At 46.1% G+C, this 19,467-nt stretch overlaps 1 protein-coding gene across 9 annotated transcripts in view; it reads left to right on the forward strand.

Moving 5' to 3' along the window:
• Positions 1 to 19,467, forward strand: part of POU6F1 (POU class 6 homeobox 1) — a 41,988-nt gene that overhangs the window by 12,106 nt on the left and 10,415 nt on the right. For 5 of the 9 annotated variants that reach the window (XM_064284224.1, XM_023556404.2, XM_023556412.2 and 2 more), the window contains exons 3-11: positions 796 to 991; positions 7,889 to 7,975; positions 8,455 to 8,576; positions 9,427 to 9,652; positions 10,183 to 10,436; positions 11,117 to 11,245; positions 12,146 to 12,349; positions 18,131 to 18,272; positions 18,843 to 19,011. In XM_064284224.1, coding sequence (XP_064140294.1) covers positions 796 to 991; positions 7,889 to 7,975; positions 8,455 to 8,576; positions 9,427 to 9,652; positions 10,183 to 10,436; positions 11,117 to 11,245; positions 12,146 to 12,349; positions 18,131 to 18,272; positions 18,843 to 19,011 — 1,529 coding nt within the window. The other 4 variants (XM_023556420.2, XM_064284227.1, XM_023556422.2 and 1 more) reach the window with 4 other exon arrangements.

Below are 19,467 nucleotides of genomic sequence, written 5' to 3' on the forward strand. Positions count from 1 at the left end.
TGGGGGAGGCTCAGAGACTGCCTGCCTCACTTATGCACGGAGGAGCCCCCTGAGGTCTGAGCATGCCTATGGCAGATGGCATGACTGGGGTGCAGGCTTACAGGTCTGAGACACAAAGCTGCAGTCCAAGGGGGGATGGGTGGGGAAGGAGGGGCTAAATCTTCATTCAAGATTCCTGACCCTTGTTTCAGGAAGTGAGCTTGCTGGGAAATCCTGGCCCTTTATCCCAGAGTTTTGGAAATAAAGGATCATGAGAGCTTTAAAGAGTTACTCAGCATTCTGGAGAATGCATTTTCTACTTCTTAATCTTTGGAAATTTCCACATGGTTTCAAGGGAAGTAGAGAGGGATTTGCTTCCTGGCCCAACGTAAGCTGTAGATACTGTGTCAGGGACCCTCATGGCTACACTCCAGGATCCTAGCAACCAAGAGGACATCCTTGCTAGATTATGGGATGGGCCATTTACCACTCTCTGAACTGAGTCCAGGAAAGGGAGCAAATAGAAATATCCCCAAGTGGTTTGGCCCTGTGGCACTTTTTTCTAGCTCGTGTTGGGCCCTCCTCCCCATCACCAGGGCCTGCTTTCTTCTAATAGCTCCTTCCCTGGAATCAGGAAGCTGCAGGCTGTGCCAGGCTCTGGACTTCTCACAGAGCACACAGTCCTCTGAACATGACGTCTGAGTCTGCATCTCCCAAAGTTCCCTCTTCTCTCTCCTTCAACCATACCCAGAGCTCTGGCCCCTGGGGCTATATCGGCCACTCCCTCCAGCAGCGTCCCCTGTCCTCTGCTTGCAGGTCATCGTGATGTCAGGCCACGAGACTATCCGAGTGCTAGAAGTTGGAGTGGATGCCCAGCTCCCTGCTGAGGAGGAGGGTAAAGGCCTGGAGGATGTGGCCACTGAGGGCTTCCAGAGTGGAGGCCCTGCCAAAGCCAGTGAACCTACTGGTGAAGCTGGACCAGACAACCCAGACCTCTCTGCAGAGGCAACTGGTACGAGGCTATTGCTCCCATCTGCCATTGCTTCACCCGAGTCCCCTTCCTGTGATCACCCTCGGGGACCAGCATGAGCCTTGGGGGCCCAGGTGGCTTTAGGTTCTGGTTGTCTTCTTGTGAAGTGGACGGCCTTTGGCCACAGCCTGTACTTCTGGTCAGCTGCCAGAGCTGTTCTGTACTCCTCTCCCCTGGAAATTTACTTCTACTTTCAGTCACTTCTAGGCCTACACTAGAATGTATCAGGATGAGGTTGGAGGAGAGTGCAGGGCTCAGCTGAGGGGATCATATCAATCTCAGAGGGCTTCTAAGTCTAAACCAGACCCTCAGGCCCAGTTCAGAGAGGACCTAGACCTTTCAGGATCCTGCCTGCCCTTCTAACTCAGTCCTTTTGGTAGCAGAGCTGGGAGGTCCCAGGGGCTGGGGATAGGAGGACATCTTACCTACCTCAGATTAAGGATGCAGGTTAGGTAGGAACTTGCAGAATCCCAGCTCCCTACCCTAGCTGGGCTGGCATGAGCCAAGCCCAGGGGACTTAGAGGTGCTATCCTGTTCCAGAGATGACCTTAGGGTGTGAGCTTGGTGGATGTGGCTGATCCACCCATATTGCCTCTCCTGGTTACCTGCAGTACAGCTGTGAGACAGTCCTAGAGCTGGGCTGTAGAACCAAGCCTTGCTCTCAGGCCATGGGACACCATCTCATTGACTTTCCTCGTTAACACCTCGCCAAGTAGACATTTCCTTCTGCAGGAAGCCTTGGGCCTCCAGAACCTTGCCAGGTCCCCTAGAACCCGCCATGATTCATCTCCCTTTGTTTTCCACCATAATTCACCCCTTCACCAGGCTGGAGATCTGGGCTGGCAGGGGTGGGCCAGGAGAAGGAGCCAAGAAGAGAGCAAATGAGAACAGACAAGCTTCAGGGAAACAGAAGTCCCTTAACAAGAGAACTGCAAGGCCTCATATTACTTGCTGTACCTGCAAATCGGCATGCAGATTCATTTAGGGGCCCTAGTAACCTGGGCTATTTTTTCCCCTTTTGAATAAAGGAATGGCAAGAAACATGACCATTTTTGCCTAGGCTGGAAATGCTCTGCTTCCATGTTGAGATCAGCATGGATTGTCACCTGCTCCCAAGGGGCAGTGCCCTGGAGAGCAAGCAGAGAGGATAAAGATTCTACACTTCTGCCACCCTTTCCATTCGGCATGGCCCTTTTCAGAAAATTGGGGACATTTCCCAGGTTTATCTGCAATGCTCCGCTTCCCTTGCTATCCTTTTATCCATCTTCCGTATTTTATATGCTTTGGTGCCCAGTGCCCTTTTCTCCTTAATTCTCCTCTTTATCCAAACCTGCTCTCCGAAATGAGTCCTAAATCAATTATTTACACCTTAGCTGAGTATTTATGGCAGCATGCCTCTTCTTCTAGAGGCTCATATATTTAAGCCTTTCATGAAATACTTATTCTTTGTAAAGGAATTTTAGTCATTGTCAAGGAGGTAATAGGAATATTTTGATGGTGACTCCTAAGAAGCTGACAGAAAGATTGTTCTATCAAAGCAATAATGCTTTGATGGAACCTATCTTAGGTATGCAATATTAAGGAGAGTTTCGTGTTATTAAGATAAAACTAAAGAATAGGAAGTGTTTTCAGGATAAAAAAAGAATGTAGTGATTTGTATCACTAAATTACCATCTACTCCTTGTCACACATATATATTTTTATTGTTATGAATACCGAGGGTACAGTACTTAGTATGACACCTACCACCATATTATTTCATATCCTCTTTTTCTTTATTGATGTAGATTCACACACCTGGTACAGCACAGTTTGCTTCTCCATTCTGTTTTTGGCCGTTCCTAGTTTATCATTGTCATAAGCAGTTCTGACTTGAATATCTTCGTACTGGCTCCTCAAAGAAATTTTTTTCTTTGAGATGTGCTGTTAGATGCCATCAAGTCAGCCCCCAACTCATGGCAACTCCATGTACAACAAGATTGGACTCTTGTGATTCTTAGGTGTGGTCCACTCAAATTCTTTTTGAAGAGAAATTAACTGTTTACATAGGAGGACATTATCACATGAAAAAATCCAAAAACTTGCTATAGATGAGAGGAAAATTAATTGGTTTTAAGGTACTAGGTGCCTGTTAAACCAGAAAAATAAATTAAAAATGATAAAGCTTAAATGGGGTGGTACTATGGAGAAACAGGTACAATGTTGACAGTTCTGTGAATTGGCCCACTCTTTCTGAAAAGCAGTTGGGCAATATGCCACAAAAGCCATGTTGTTTGTTGTTGTTGGGTGCCGTTGAGTCAGTTCCGACTCATAGCGACCCTACGCACAACAGAACGAAACACTGCCCGGTCCTGCACCATCATTACAATTACGCTTGAGACCATTGTTGCAGCCACAGCGTCAATCCACCTTGTTGAGGGTCTTCCACTTTTCCCCTGCTGCTGTACTTTACCAAACATGATGTCCTTCTCTAGGGACTGATACCTCCTGACAACATGTCCAAAATATATAGTATGCAGTCTCGCCATTCTTGCTTCTTAGGAGCATTCTGGTTGGACTTCTTCCAAGACAGATTTGTTTGTTCTTTTGGCAGTCCATGGTATATTCAATATTCTTTGCCAACACCACAATTCAAAGGCATCAATTCTTCTTCAGATTTCCTTATTCATTGTCCAGCTCTCACATGCATATGATGCAACTGAAAATACCATTGCTTGGGTCATGCGCACCTTAGTCTTCAAGGTGACATCTTTGCTCTTCAACACTTTCAGGAAGTCCTTTGCAGCAGATTTGCCCAATGCAATGCGTCTTTTGATTTCTTGGCTGCTGCTTCTGTGGGTGTTCATTGTGGGATCCAAGTAAAATGAAATCCTTGACAACTTCAATCTTTTCTCCACTTATCGTGATTTCCTTATTGGTCCAATTGTGAGGATTTTTGTTTTCTTTATGTTGGTGTGCAATCCATACTGAAGGCTGTGGTCTTTGATCTTCATCAGTAAGTGCTTCAAGCCCTCTTCACTTTCAGCAAGCAAGGTTGTGTCATCTGCATAATGCAGGTTGTTAACGAGTCTTCCTCCAATCCTGATGCCCCATTCTTCTTCATATAGTCCAGCTTCTTGGATTATTTCCTCAGCATATGGATTGAATAAGTATCGTGGAAGGATACAACCCTGATGCACACCTTTTCTGACTTTAAACCACTCAATATCCCCTTGTTCTGTCCGAACAACTGCCTCTTGATCTATGTACAAGTTCTGCATGAGCACGATTAAGTGTCCTGGAATTCCCATTCTTTGCAATGTTATCCATAATTTGTTATGATCCACACAGTTGAATGCCTTTGTATAGTCAATAAAACACAGGTAAACATCCTTCTGGTATTCTCTGCTTTCAGCCAGGATCCATCTGACATCAGCAATGATATCCCTGGTTCCACATCCTCTTCTGAATCTGGGCTGAATTTCTGGCAGTTTCCTATTGATGTACAGCTGTAGCCACTTTTGAATGATCTTCAGCAAAATTTTGCTTGCGTGTGATATTATTCTTCTATAATTTCCACATTCAGTTGGATCACCTTTCTTGGAAATAAGCATAAATATGAATCTCTTCCACTCGGTTGGCCAGGAAGCTGTCTTCCATATTTCTTGGCATAGACAAGTGAGCACTTCCAGCGCTGCATCCGTTTGCTGAAACATCTCAATTGATATTCCGTCAATTCCTGGAGACTTGTTTTTCGCCAGTGTCTTCAATGCATCTTGGACTTCTTCCTTCAGTACCACTGGTTCCTGATCATATGCTACCTCTTGAAATGGTTGAACATCAACTAATTCTTTTTGGTATAATGACTCTCTGTATTCCTTCCATCTTCTTTTGATGCTTCCTGCATTGTTTAACATTTTCCCCGTAGGATCCTTCACTATTGCAACTCGAGGTTTAAATTTTTTTTTCAGTTCTTTCAGCTTGAGAAATGCCGAGCGTGTTCTTCTCTTTTGGTTTTCTATCTCCAGCTCTTTGCACATGTCAATATAATACTTTGTCTTCTCAAGGTGCCCTTTGAAATCTTCTGTTCAGTTTTTTTTACTTCATCATTTCTTCCTTTTGCTTTAGCTGCTCAATGTTTGAGATCAAGTTTCAGTCTCCTCTGACATCCATCTTGGTCTTTTCTTTCTTAGCTGTCTTTTCAGTGACCTCTTGCTTTCTTCATGTATGACATCCTTGATGTCAGTCCACAATTCATCTGGTCTTTGGTCAGTAGTGTTCAATGAGTGAAATCCGTTCTGAAAGTGGTCTCTAAATTCAGGTGGGAAGTACTCAAGGTTGTATTTTGGCTATAATGGATTTGCTCTGATTTTCTTCAGTTTCAGCTTGAACTTGCATATGAGCAGTTGATGGTCATATGGCCTTGTTCTGACTGATGATATTGAGCTTTTCCATCGTCTCTTTCCACAGATGTAGTCGATTTGATTCCTGTGTGTTCCACTTGGCAAGGTCCACGTGTATAGTCGCCGTTTATGTTGGTGAAAAAAGGTATTTGCAGTGAAGAAGTTGTTGGTCTTGCAAAATTCTATCATTTGATCTCTGGCATTGTTTCTATCACCAAAGGCCATATTTTCCATCTACCAATCCTTCTTCTTTGTTTCCAACTTTTGTATTCCAATTGTTAGTAATAACCAGTACATCCTGATTGCATGTTTGATCAATTTCAGACTGCAGAAGCTGATAAAAATCTTCAATTTCTTCATCTTTGGCCTTAGTGGTTGGTGCGTAAAACTGAATAATAGTCATATTAACTGGTCTTCCTTGTAGTCTTATGGATATTATCCTGTCACTGAGAGCGTTGTACTTCAGGATAGATCTTGAAATGTTCTTTTTGACAATGAATGCAACACCATTCCTCTTCAAGTTGTCATTCTAGGGATAGTAGATTATATGATTATCTGATTCAAAATGGCCAATACCAGTCCATTTAGGATATTGATATTTATATGTTCCATTTCATTTTTGACGATTTCCAATTTTTCGAGATTCATACTTCATACATTCCAGGTTCCAATTATTAACGGATGTTTGCAGCAGTTTCTTCTCATTTTGAGTCATGCCACATCAGCAAATGAAGGCCCCGAAATCTTGACTCCATCCACGTCATTAAGGTCGACACTACTTTGAGGAGGCAGCTCTTCCCCAGTCGTCTTTTGAGTGCCTTCCAACCTGGAGGGCTCATCTTCCAGCACTATATCAGACAGTGTTCCACTGCTATTCATAAGGTTTTCATTGGCTAATTCTTTTCAGAAGTAGACTGCCGGGTCCTTCTTCCTAGTCTGTCTTAGTCTGGAAGCTCAGCTGAAACCTGTCCTCCATGGGTGACCCTGCTAGTATCTGAATACCAGTGGCATAACTTCCAGCATCACAACAACACACAAGCCCCCATGGTATGACAAACTGACAGACACAAAAGCCATAAACATATGCAAACCCTTGGACCCTGTGGTCCTACTTTGGAAATATACCCTAACATATTTCACTGCTTTAGATGGTAAGTGTTTTAGTTATCTAGTGCTGCTATAACAGAAATACCACAAGTGGATGGCTTTAAGAAACAGAAGTTTATTCTCTCACAGTTCAGTAGGCTAGAAGTCCAAATTCAGGGCGTTAGCTCCAGGGGAAGGCTTTCTCTCTCTGTTGGCTCTGGAGAATAGTCTTTGTCATCAATCTTCCCCTAGACTAGGAGCTTCTCAGCGCAGGGACCTCGGGTCCAAAGGACGTGCCGTGTTCTCAGTGCTTTTTTCTTGGTGGTTTGAGGTCCCCAAGTCTCTCTGCTCACTTCTTCTATTTATATCTCAAAACAGATTGGCTTTACACAAAATCTAATCTTTAGATTGAGTCCTGCCTCATTAACGTAACTGCCACTAATCCCATCTCATTAACATCATAGAGATAGGATTTACAATACACAGAAAAATCACATCAGATGACAAAATGGTAGACAGTCACACAATACTGAGAATCATGGACGAGCCAAGTTGACAGGTATTTTGGGGGGACACAGTTCAATCCTACTGACAGTAAGCTTTTATCATTTACATTTATCATATTCCTGTTTTCTCAGTTTTTATGTTTTATTACATTTTGTCAAGCAAAATGTTTTTAAAATATGTTTAGATTATCCTCTGATACTATTCTGATCTTTTTCATATACCTAAACGTATATCTCCCACTGAGGAGAGAAATCTGCCATTTCATTTTCTCTTACTACTTTATAAGGCTTTTGTTGTTACTTGCTTGTCTCTTTAGTTCCTTAAATGATCTGGATTTTATTATAACATACTATGAGCAGTATACTGCTGAGTTAGGTTGATGTCTTTCCAATTAAAACATGGGTTAGGACTGCAGGGTTGGAAGGAACCCCTAGGTTATCTAATTGGTGGTTCCCATTCCTGGCTTTGCACTGTATCACAAGAGAACTTTTCAATTTAAAAAAAGAGTTACTGGTTTTCACTCTTAGACATTGTGATTCATTAGGCCTAGAAATCTATGCCCAGTCAGTATTAAGAAGCCACTGATCTGATCCAACGCTTATCATTCAATACCTAGACTCCTTTTAATGTCTCACCATATATTAAACAATAATTTTTCTCATTGTCGTAAGGCAGTGAAGAAGTTTCCTGGTGGGCACACCCCAATATCTGAATAGACCAAGGCAGCAACAGGAGGCTCTAACTTGGAGGGAAAGCTCTGGTTCATTGGAAGTTCCTTTAGAAGCTCATAGAAGCTGCTCATCTTGACTTAGACCTCAAGGAATGGCAGAGAAAAGCCAGCTGACCTGGAGGGTCCCTGTGATCGCACAGTATGGCAAAGACATGTCCAATTTTCCGTTTTCAGAGACTGTCATCTCCAGGAATTTTCCCTGCAGGAATTCCTGTCCTTCCCCAAGCCAGTACCTACCTGTATCCAAAAAGTACCCTGAAGGTGAGGTGGTAAGATGCCTAAAGGTGAATAATGACCCAGTTGCTGCATGAGCCAAGGGAAGCCGCTGTTACTGATGCCAGCTGCCTTCCTCCCTGACACGCCTTCAGTTCAGGCCCCTCTGCATGATTATGTGATAGGTCACAGTGTCCTACTGACCCACTGCTGGGAAATAATGAACTGATACTCAACTGTGCAGAGGCCTGCATTTTCTTCATGTAGATGTGGCAAGAGGGTGGCTTATCTTCCAGATCTGGCACAGGGTTCTGGCCTCCTGTTTTCACTACCAGTAGCATTTGGAAGGGCTGCCTCATGGGCCAGGGAAGGCCAGCAATAGGTCAGTCAGGGGCTTATACAGAAATACAGTGAGAGGCAGAGAGTTACCCCTTCAAGCTGTAAATAAGATGTTGTACTCCAGTGCCCCCTCCACTCACATCATGCTCACTCCATGATGTCCTTCTTTCTTTCAATGCCACGTGAAGTGAAGTCACTCCCAGGGATCCCTCCAAGTCCTGCTCCTGCTGTTGCCACCTTCAGCCAAGCCCCAAGCCAGCCTCAGGCATCACAGACCCTGACGCCGTTGGCTGTACAAGCTGCCCCCCAGGTAAGAGCCACCCAGTGAGTTGGAGAGAGGGCAGTGGCAGGAGTAAGGCGTGGGATTTGGGAATGTCATGTGTCAGGATAGGAAAGGGACTGTGGCTCAAGGGAGGGAATCTCCTATTAGGCACCCCGATCTTTCCCCTGGCCCAGATCAGGCCCACTTGGAAAAGTGGATCTGTGTTTGCCAGTAATCTCCTTGGGTCCAGCAATGATTATAGAAATTCCATTAACTCTTTCAAGACACTAGAGTTTCTGTTTATCTAATGATTAAAGGAGTGAATACCCTTGTCAGCCCCTCCAGTGGATGCCTGGAAGAATTAATGGATTGTTCACAGAGTCCTCATTTACAGCCAGGGAGCAGCCTCAGTGCAGTAAGAAGCAGCCTCCAAGAGCCTTCAGGCCTGCTAAGTTCCCTGGGACTTTTGACTACACCTACATAGACCTCCAAGGCATCCAGTCAAGGGTATTCTCCATGAGAGCTTTTCAGAGGCCTCTGCAGGCCCTTGACCACTTGGCTGTACCCCCAGCTCCCTGACCACAAAGCATTGGTCATGTGGGCAAAGACTAGGGAAGACTTGGGAGGCAACAGACTGGGGGAAGAGGCCTGTGAACCCTTTCCCATCCTGTGAGTAGGGTTGGGCCCTGTCCTCTATTTTGGGCTGCTTCTCTGAAGGCAGAATAGGCCAGGGTCAGGCCTATGGCTAGAACTTGGCTCTTTCCCTGTCCTCATGCTGCCTTTTCCCCACTGCCCTCAGAATACTTTGTTTGTGCTCACCTGGGTCTGAGAGACCCAGTGTTTGCACTGTCAATGTTGATTTTTTCTTTTCTTTTTGAAATCTTGTTTGCTTTTGCAGGTCTTGACTCAGGAAAACTTAGCCACAGTTCTGACAGGAGTTATGGTTCCAGCAGGGGCAGTTACTCAACCTCTTCTTATCCCCATCAGTATTGCAGGTCAAGTGGCTGGTCAGCAGGGGCTGGCCGTCTGGACAATTCCTACAGCAACTGTGGCTGCCCTCCCAGGACTGACCGCTGCTTCTCCTACAGGGGGAGTTTTCAAGCCACCTTTAGCCAGTCTCCAAGGTAACAGCAACTCTCCCCAGGACTGCATCAGACCCCCTACCACCCCACACTACCATCCCTACATGCGTGCTTGCCATGTCGGACTCAGAACCTATGGCCCACCCGGGGCAACAGCCCTGGAGTCTGGATCCAGTGTCCCAGGCACCCAGCCACAGAGCCTCTACAGCACCTCGGGACTCTAGGCCAGGACGCCATGCTGGGTCAGCAGGCCTCTCTTACTTCAACCAACTGTCTGAGACTGCCCCTCTCCCCCATGCCAGAGTTCACCTCATGACCAGCCTCCTGAGAAGGACTGCAAGAAGAGTCGGCGTCTGGTTCTTGAACCTACACATCTCCAGGCCCAAGGGAGGGGGGATGCGAGATGTTGGCATGTGCTATCCCCTTCAAGGATCAAGGGAATTGCTGCTGCCTGCCCCCCATGCCCCGTTGCCCCCAACCCCTTCGATTCTTGTGCCAAATCCCTTGGGATTGGAGCCGCTCTGGACTGCGGCTAGGCATTTGAGCACCTCTGTCTCTGCCTTGCTCCATAGCAGCTGCTGTGCTGAACACCGCTCTCCCGGCACCTGTACAAGCTGCCCCACCAGTACAGGCCTCCTCGCCGGCCCAGCCCCGGCCACCGGCCCAGCCCCAGCCACTGTTCCAGACCCAGCCACTGCTGCAGACTACGCCTGCCATTCTGCCACAGCCCACTGCTGCCACCGCTGCTGCCCCCACCTCCAAGCCAGTGGACACCCCCCCACAGATCACCGTCCAGCCTGCAGGCTTCGCGTTTAGCCCAGGAATCGTAAGCTGCTGGCCTCACTTAGGGCTGGACCAGGGATGGACTGAATCTTGACCCAAGGGTGAAACTGACCCTTCCCAAAGGGGAGAAAGGAGGTGGAGGACCAGCCCTCTGAATATGGCCCTTTTCCAGTCCTTCAGCAGAGATGGGCTTCCTCTGAGGCCTTCTCCTTGCAGCTGCCAGCCCATCCCAGACAAAGGCAGACAACCTCTGCCAAGAGGTCCGAGCAAATCCTCCAGAACTGAACCATTGGACCAGCCTCAGAGGGTGGGATGATGTCTAGGGGTTGCTGACTTGTGAGCTGCCACTAAGGTGCAGTCAGAGACTCACAACCCCTTGGTCAGTATCTGAGTGTCCAGTATGGCTCCTGACTTGCAAGTGGGAGCTATAAGATGTGACTAGATTCACATCAGCCTTGCTGGGCTGGCCCTTCCGCCCTTGCAGATCTGGCCTGAAAGATTAGCCAGTTTCTCTTCCCTGACCATAGTCCCATTTGTCCCTGCTGACCGCCAACAACCCCAAGCTCTGGCTACTATTCAGCTGGCAAACATGGGCCTGCAGCCCACGTTCACATCTGCTCAGCATGCCTATCTCCCCACCCCAGTGCCCTCAGCCCTCTTCCCTCTACCTTGGGTACTTTCCTGCTCCTTGGCTTCTAAGTATGGGTCTTCCTCCACCCACAGATCAGCGCTGCCTCCCTCGGGGGACAGACCCAGATCCTGGGGTCCCTCACTACAACTCCAGTCATTGCCAACACCATTCCCAGCATGCCGGGGATTAGCAGCCAGATCCTCACCAATGCTCAGGGACAGGCAAGTGGTCAAAGCCAGGGCTGAGGGGTGGGGCTATAGCGATGCTGGCCAGGAGGGGGTCGGGACTTTGGCTGAGCATTATAGAAACTGGGATCAAGCTGTAGTTCACATCTTCTGTGTGGCAGCTCCCTGCTGATGCAGAGGCCAGGCAGAGACACAGCCACCACCCTGCCCTCGAACTCACTCTAGCTGGGGAGGCTTATTTAACATGGAGCCCTCATTTTGTGGCCAGGCTCTATACTAGGTGCTTTCTCATATATTGTTTCACTCTGATTTTTTAAACTTTTTTTCCTTTAATAATATTTCATTGTGTTTTTGGCAAAAGTTTACATAGCAAGTTAGGTTCCCAGTTGACAATTTCTACACAAGTTGTTCAGTGACATTAGTTAGATTTTTCACCATGTGTCAACATTCTCATTAATTGCATTCTGGTTGTTCCATGTCTCACTTCGTTTTGAGTACAGCTCTATTAGGTGGAGATTTTTATTCCCATTTGACAGGGGAAAGGCTGAGGTTCAGAATAATTAAGCCGCACAGCTAAAATGGGAGAGAGCAGGGATTTTCCCCCAGGTCTGTCTGAATCCACATCTAGACCTGTTTCTGGTCCACTACAGCTCTGAAGAGAGAATGAAGGAAGTAGCCTCTGGAGTGTGAACACTTCACTTTATTGATGAGGAAAGTGATGTGACTAGATTCAAATTATCCTTTCTGGGCTGGCTTTTCCACCCTTGCAGGCCTGGCCTGAAAGATTAGCCAGAGTTGCTTTTCCCTGACTGTAGTCCAGAGGGGTTAAGTGATTTATCCAAGTTGGTCTCTCTCCATGCCGGTGTGGGGATTTGGGTTGGGAATGGAGCAGACCCCTGCCTTCACTCCTGAGGTCCTTACCTTATTTTCTCCCAGGTTATTGGAACACTTCCGTGGGTAGTGAACTCGGCTAGTGTGGCAGCCCCAGCACCAGCCCAAAGCCTGCAGGTCCAGGCCGTGACCCCCCAGCTATTGTTGAACGCCCAGGGCCAGGTGATTGCGACCCTGGCCAGCAGCCCCCTGCCTCCACCCTCAACGGTCCGGAAGCCAAGCACACCTGAGTCCCCTGCTAAGAGTGAGGTACAAGGGCTGGGGTGGGCGGCAGGCAATGCTGTCTGGCACAGGCTGCTTCCCCCAAGACTGCCAGGCAGGAAGACATTTCTGAGGTCCCTGGGAGAGCAGGGCACCTCCTAAAAGTGAAGGGAGATCCCAGGGTAGAAGACCCATATGAGCCCACACATGCTCTGGTCAGGGAAATAGCACCCCAGCCCCTGCTCACACACAACAAAAACATGTATATGCATCCTCAGGGGTCAGTGCCGTTCTGAGGAGCCCAGGGAGGTGATAGTTGAAGTGGATGGCCTGAATCGGCTCCAGGTGAACAAACTGCAGGAAGAGAGCCTTGGAGTTTAGTCCTACTCCCTCCCTCTTCACTCTTCACCCCTCCATCCCTCCACTCAGCACTGTGATTTTGATTATTCATTTATTTGTTCATTCTAGCAACATTTTTTGTGTGCCTCCTGTACCACCATTCATCTGTCAGTTTGTTGTATTGTGGTGGCTTGTGTGTTGCCGTGTTGCTGGAAGCTATGCAACCAGTATTTCAAATACCAGTAGGGTCACCCATGGTGGACAGGTCTCAGCAGATCTTCCAAACTAAAACAGACTAGGAAGAAGGACCTAGCGATCAACTTCTAAAAAAAAAATTGGCCAATGAAAACCTCATGAATAGCAGCGGAACATTGTCTGATACAGTGTCGGAAAAGTAGCCCCTCAGGTTGGAAGGAGCTCAAAAGATGAATGGGGAAAATCTACCTCCTCAAAGTAGAGTCCACGTTAATGTCCTGGATGGAGTCAAGCTTTTGGGACCTTTATTTGCTGATGTGGCACTGCTCAAAATGAGAATAAACAGCTATAAACATCCATTAATAACCAGAATATGGAATGTATGAAGTATGAATCTAGGAAAATTGGCAATCATCAAAAATGAAATGGAACACGTAGAGATCAATATCCTAGGCATTAGTGACCTGAAATAGACTGATATTGGCCATTTTGAATCAGACAATCATATGGTCTACTATGCCAGGAATGACAAATTGAAGAGAAATGGGATTGCATTCATTGTCAAAAAGAACATTTCAAGATTTATCCTGAAGTACAATGCTGTCAATAATAGGATAATATACATCTGCAAGGAAGACTAGTTAATATGACTATTATTCATATTTACACACAAACCACTAATGCCAAAGATGAAAGACTTGAAGATTTTTACCAGTTTCTGAAATCTGAAATTGATCACACATGCGATCAAGATACATTGATAATTAGTGGTGATTGGAATGTGACAGTTGGAAACAAAAGATGGATCAGTAGTTGGAAAATATGACCTTGATGATAGAAAAGATGCCAGAGATCTCATGATAGAATTTTGCAAGACCAACGACTTATTCATTGCAAGTACCTTTTTTCAACAACATAATGGTGGCTATACACATGGGGTTCGCTGGATGGAATACACAGAAATCCAGTAGACTACATCTGTGGGAAAGAGACAATGGAGAAGATCAATATCATCAGCCAGAACAAGTCAGAACATGATCTGACTTTGGAACAGACCATCAATTGCTCATATGCAAGTTCAAGTTGAAGCTAAAGAAAATTAAAACAAGTCCATGAGAACTACGGTATGACCTTGAGTATATTCCACCTGAATTCAGAGACTATCTCAAGAACAGATTTGACGCATTGAACACTAATCATCAAAGACCAGACGAATTGTGGGGTGACATCGAGGACATCATACATTAAGAAAGCAAAAGGTCATTAAAAAACAGGAATGAAAGAAAAGATGAAAAATTTCAGAAGAGACTCTGAAACTTGCTTTTGAATGTCACATAGCTAAAGAATGGAAGAATTGAAGAAGTAAAAGAGCTGAACAAAAGATTTCAACGAGCAGCTCAAGAAGACAAAGTATTATGATGAAATGTGCAAAGACCTGGAGTCAGAAAACTAAAAGGGAAGAACACACTTGGCATTTCTCAAGCTGAAAGAACTGAAGAAAATATTCAAGCCTCGAGTTACAATACTGAAGGATTTTATGGGCAAAATATTGAACAACGTAGGAAGCATCAAAAGAAGATGGAAGGAGTACACAGTCACTATACCAAGAAGAACTGGTTGATGTTCCGTCATTTCGGGAGAGAGCATATGATCAAGAACAGATGGTACTGAAGGAAGAAGTCCAAGCTACACTGAAGGCATTGGCGAAAAACAAGGCTCCAGGAATTGATGGAATATCAATTGGGATGTTTCAGCAAATGGATGCAATGCTGGAAGTGTTCACTCATCTATGCCAAGAAATTTGGAAGACAGCTACTTGGCCAACCTACTGGAAGAGATCCATATTTGCACCCATTCCAAAGAAAGGTGATCCAACCGAATGTGGAAATTATTGAACAATATCATTAATATCACACACAAGTAAAATTTGCTGAAGATTATTCAAAAACAATTGCAGCAGTACATTGACAGGGAACTGCCAGAAATTCAAGCCAGATTCAGAAGAGGATGTGGAACAAGGGATATCATTGCTGACGCCAGATAGATCTCGGCTGAAAGCGGAGAATACCAGAAAGACATTTACCTGTGTTTTATTGACTATGCAAAACATTCAACTATGTGGATCATAATAAATTATGGATAACATTGCAAAGAATGGGCATTCCAGAACACTTGATTGTGGTCATGCAGAACCTGTGCATAGACTAAGAAGCAGTCGTTCAAACAGAACAAGGGGATACTATGTGGTTTAAAGTGGATAGTGAAAGCTGGATAATGAATAAGAAAGACCAAAGAAGAATTGATGCCTTTGAATTATGGTCTTGGTGAAGAATACTGAATAAAGCATGAATTCCCAGAAGAACAAACAAACCTGTCTTGGAAGAAGTACAACCAGAATGCTCCTTACAAGTGAGGGTGGCGAGACTTCATCTCACATACTTTGGACATTATCAGAAGAACATCGTGTTTGGTAAAGTGGAGGGTCATTGAATAAGAGGAAGACCCTGAATGAGATGGATTGATACAGTGGCTGCAACAATAGGCTCAAACGTAGCTATGATTGTGAGAATGGCGCAGGACCCGTCAGTCTTTGGTTCTGTTGTACATGGAGTCCCTGTGAGCTGGAGCTGACTGGATGGCACCTACAACAACACTATATTTCAGCTGCTGAAGATATAGAGATGAATAAGACACCCTTCCTAGCTTTAGGTAGCCCAGTGTTGGAGACAATTACAAATCATTTTGATAAAGACTGTGATTATGATTGCCCTGGAGTTGACTCCAACTCATGGCAACCCCGTGTGTGTCAGAGGAGAACTGTGCTTGTGCTTCATGGCTAATTTTCACAAGTTCATCACCAGGACTTTTTCCCAAGGTGCTCTGGGTGGACTCAAACCTCCAGCTTTTCAGTTAGCAGCTGAACATGTTAACTATTTCCACCACCCAGGGACTTCAAAGACTCTGACAGGGGCATGAATATGGTGCTTTGGGAACCCAGACAAGGGAGCTCTCAACAGACCTCGGGGTCTGACCAGGCAAAGCTTCATAGAGAGGGAACATTGAACTGATTAATCTAAAGGGAAAAGTGGAAGAAAGGGCATTCCAGACAGAGGCCACAGTATTCATAAGGGCCTGGGCAGAGTTAGATGTGAGAGCGTTCCACCTTCAGAGAATTGCAATGAGTGTAATGTGCTAGAGCAGTGACTGTCAAACTTGAGTGTGCATCAGAATCTCCACACTCTGGAGGGCTTGTTGGAACACGAATTCCCGGTTCCCATCCCCAGAATTGCTTATTCGGTAGATCTGGAGTAGAGGCCAAGAATTTGCATTTCTAACAAGTTCCCAGGTGATGTTGAAGTCAGTGGTTCTCAAATGTGGTATGCTGCTTTGAGCTTTGTGAGTAACCTCTTAGCCTTATCTGTAAAATGGGGATTATAAGAATAGCAACTTCAGAAGGTTGTTATGAATGTCCAAGGGCTTTCTGCGTACTGTTGTTGTCAGCTGCCCTCAAATCAAGTCAATTCCAACTCATGGTGACCCTAGGTGTGCAGAGTAGAACTGCTCCATAGGGTTTTCAAGGCTGTGACCTTTCGGAAGCAGATTGCCAACCCTTCAGCTAGTAGTAGAGCACTTAACTATTTGTGCCACTCAGGGACTCGTCTGTGTACTAGACAGAGTGTTAATTGCCTTACCAGTGATGAATGGTAGCTCTTATTGTTATTGCTGTTGTTAGCTGACGGAGCCCTGGTGGCACAGTGGCTAAGAGCTATGGCTGCTAACCAAAAAAGTCAGAAGTTCAAATCTACCAGCTGCTCCTTGGAAACCCTATGGGGCAGTTCTACTCTGTCCTATAGGGGTGCTATGAGTCAGAATCGATGACAACAGGTTTAGTTTTTCCTTTTTTTGGTATTATTAGGTAGTGGGGAGCCACTGAAAAATTTTTAGCAGGGAAATGGCAAGTCAGATTTGCACTAAAAAAAAAAAATCCCTTTGTTATCCAAGTATAACTAGGAACTAGACTGGGCTGGTAAGACTTGAGCCCTCATCACCTATTGTTGATAGCTGCCATGGTATTGGCCCCTGACTCATGGCGACCCCATGCAGAATGGAATGAAGTGCCATCCTCACAATTGGTTATGAATTGGACCGTTGTGATCCATAAGGTTTTCATTGGCTGATTTTTGGAAACAGATCACTAGGCCTCTCTTCTTAGTCTGTCTTAGCCTAGAAGCTCCACTGAAACCTGTTCAGCATCATAGCAACACGCAAACCACCACTGACAGAGGGGTGGTAGCTGTGTATGAGATACCTTAGCTGGGGATCAAACCTGAGTTTCCTCTTAGAAGGCAAGAATCCTACCATTGAACCACCAGTGCTCTCATCATCACTGTTAGGAGGCAGTTTCAACAGTTCAACCAAGAGACGAGGAGCTCTGAACTAAGGCAAAGGCCCTGGAAATGAAGAGGAGGTAGACTTGAGAGCTACCAGGAGGTAGAATCCGGGGAACAGGACCCACCCTGGAGAAACCTGCACTTCCTCGGGAGCTTGTTTTATCATATTAAAAATACTAATTTCGTAGAGTTATAGTTTCTTCTGATTACAAAAATAATACATGATTTTTTAAATAAAAATTCCAACATTACACGTAATGTGAAAAGTAAAAACCCCCTCTAACTCCACCCGCAGAGATTACTTCTGTTGACAGCTTGCTTTATATGCCGCAAATTTTTTTCAGTAAATTCATATATATATATTTTAAAGGATTTATTCCATAAAAATTGTTTGGAACATTAGTTTTTTTCACATAACAGAGATTTTCCACATCAGTAGTTAAGTGATATACCTTATTCTTTTCAGCAGCTGCACAGTGTCTCATTCTGGGAGCCCCCAAAGGTCATTTAACCAGTTCCCTATTAATGGACATATGGGGTCTGGGAGGCTCTAGAATCAGGTTCTGGTTTCTCCTCAGAAGGCAAAGATTTGAGAGCAGTTATCACAGGGGTGGACAATTGTTTGGACTTTGGTCAAGTGTATTAAACCTTTCTGAGCCTCTGACCTGCCTGGATCACAGGTGGTTACAAGGCTCCAGCTTGGTTGGGCACGTTGCTGTGCTTACTTAGAAGGTCGTTGCTGGGTGGGTGTTGATAATGAACTTCCAACCTTGCCATTTGAGGGGGGTACAGGTGGGAGTGTGCTGAATGAGGATTTCATGCCCTACCTCTGGTCCACCCAGGGAATCCAACCCCCTGAGCCGGACAGGTGGGCCGCAGGGGCTTGTTGGCTCTCTTCTCATAGGTGCAGCCCATCCAGCCCACGCCAGCGGTGCCCCAGCCCACAGTGGTCATTGCCAGCCCAGCCCCAACGGCCAAGCCATCTGTCTCTGCTCCCATCCCAATTACCTGCTCAGAGACCCCTACCGTCAGCCAGTTGGTGTCCAGTAAGTGGGTCCTGGAGGAGGAGTGTGGAGAAGGGGGAGGCATTTTGGGGGCATCCGAAAGCTCTTAGATGCTGTTCTCCTGAATAAACTTCCCTGAGTCCGAAGGGGGAGGGTAGAAGCCCAATGCCAGGTGTTAGCTTTCTCATTCCTATTTGCGTTGAGGTGGATTCTGGGCACGATAATGGTGGAGGCTGCTTAGCTGGCTGCCTGGCTGCTTTTCTGGGAGGCCAAGCCATTGGCTGCCTTTGCTTTGCTCACTCACCTAGTATTTGAGGAATGTGGGTGGCCAACCAGAGTGCTTGGGGCCAGGAATGGGGGGTGGGTGAGGAAGGGTAGACAGAACTGGAAGGACCTGTAAATAGACTCCTAGCCCCGGGGAGATTGTTCCAGGCACCCTTCCCCCAGGTGTTGTTTGTCCTAGGGCAGGGGTGATGAAGGTCTGAAGGGTGCAGAGAGCTTTTTGCCAAAGCCCTCATACCTCACTATTATACCAGACTAAACTTATGGGCCAGGTATGCAGTGACGATTCCCACCTTACACATTCACCCCTGGTCCCTTCCTCTGGCCTAGAGCCGCATACCCCAAATCTGGATGAGGATGGAATCAACTTAGAAGAGATTCGGGAGTTTGCCAAGAACTTTAAGATCCGAAGGCTTTCCCTGGGCCTCACACAGACGCAGGTGGGTCAGGCTCTGACTGCAACGGAAGGCCCAGCCTACAGCCAGTCAGCCATCTGCCGGTGAGTAAGGGGCCCTGAACCAGGCCTAGGCCTGCTCGCAGCTGGTGCCACTGGGCACTCATGGGGACCCAGACATCCAGCCCCCTTCCATATTTGCTCTTACTCCTGCCTTCTGCTAGATAAGAACTGTCCTACAGGTAGACATGAACACCTGGAGTAGCCAAAGACCAACCTAGTCTTTCTAGGGGCTCCCTGAAGATTGTCCTCCAATCCTGAGCATTTCAATGTTCTTGGAAAACCCAACGCCCTAATCCATTCAGGAACCATGCTGGGAATTCTGTAGTCTCATCTGGGCTCAGAAAGAGAAGCCTCTGCTATGAGAGTGACCATTAGTCATGCGCTGTGACAGTGCACCTGGAGGAGGGCAGCACTCATGACATCCATTTACCGTCTCTGGATGGCCTCTTAAGACAAACCCTGGATGGACTTCACTCATATGGGTGTAAAAGTTCTGGG

The sequence above is a fragment of the Loxodonta africana genome, chromosome 4 (genome assembly GCF_030014295.1).
Source record: "Loxodonta africana isolate mLoxAfr1 chromosome 4, mLoxAfr1.hap2, whole genome shotgun sequence".
Lineage (NCBI taxonomy): Eukaryota > Metazoa > Chordata > Mammalia > Proboscidea > Elephantidae > Loxodonta > Loxodonta africana.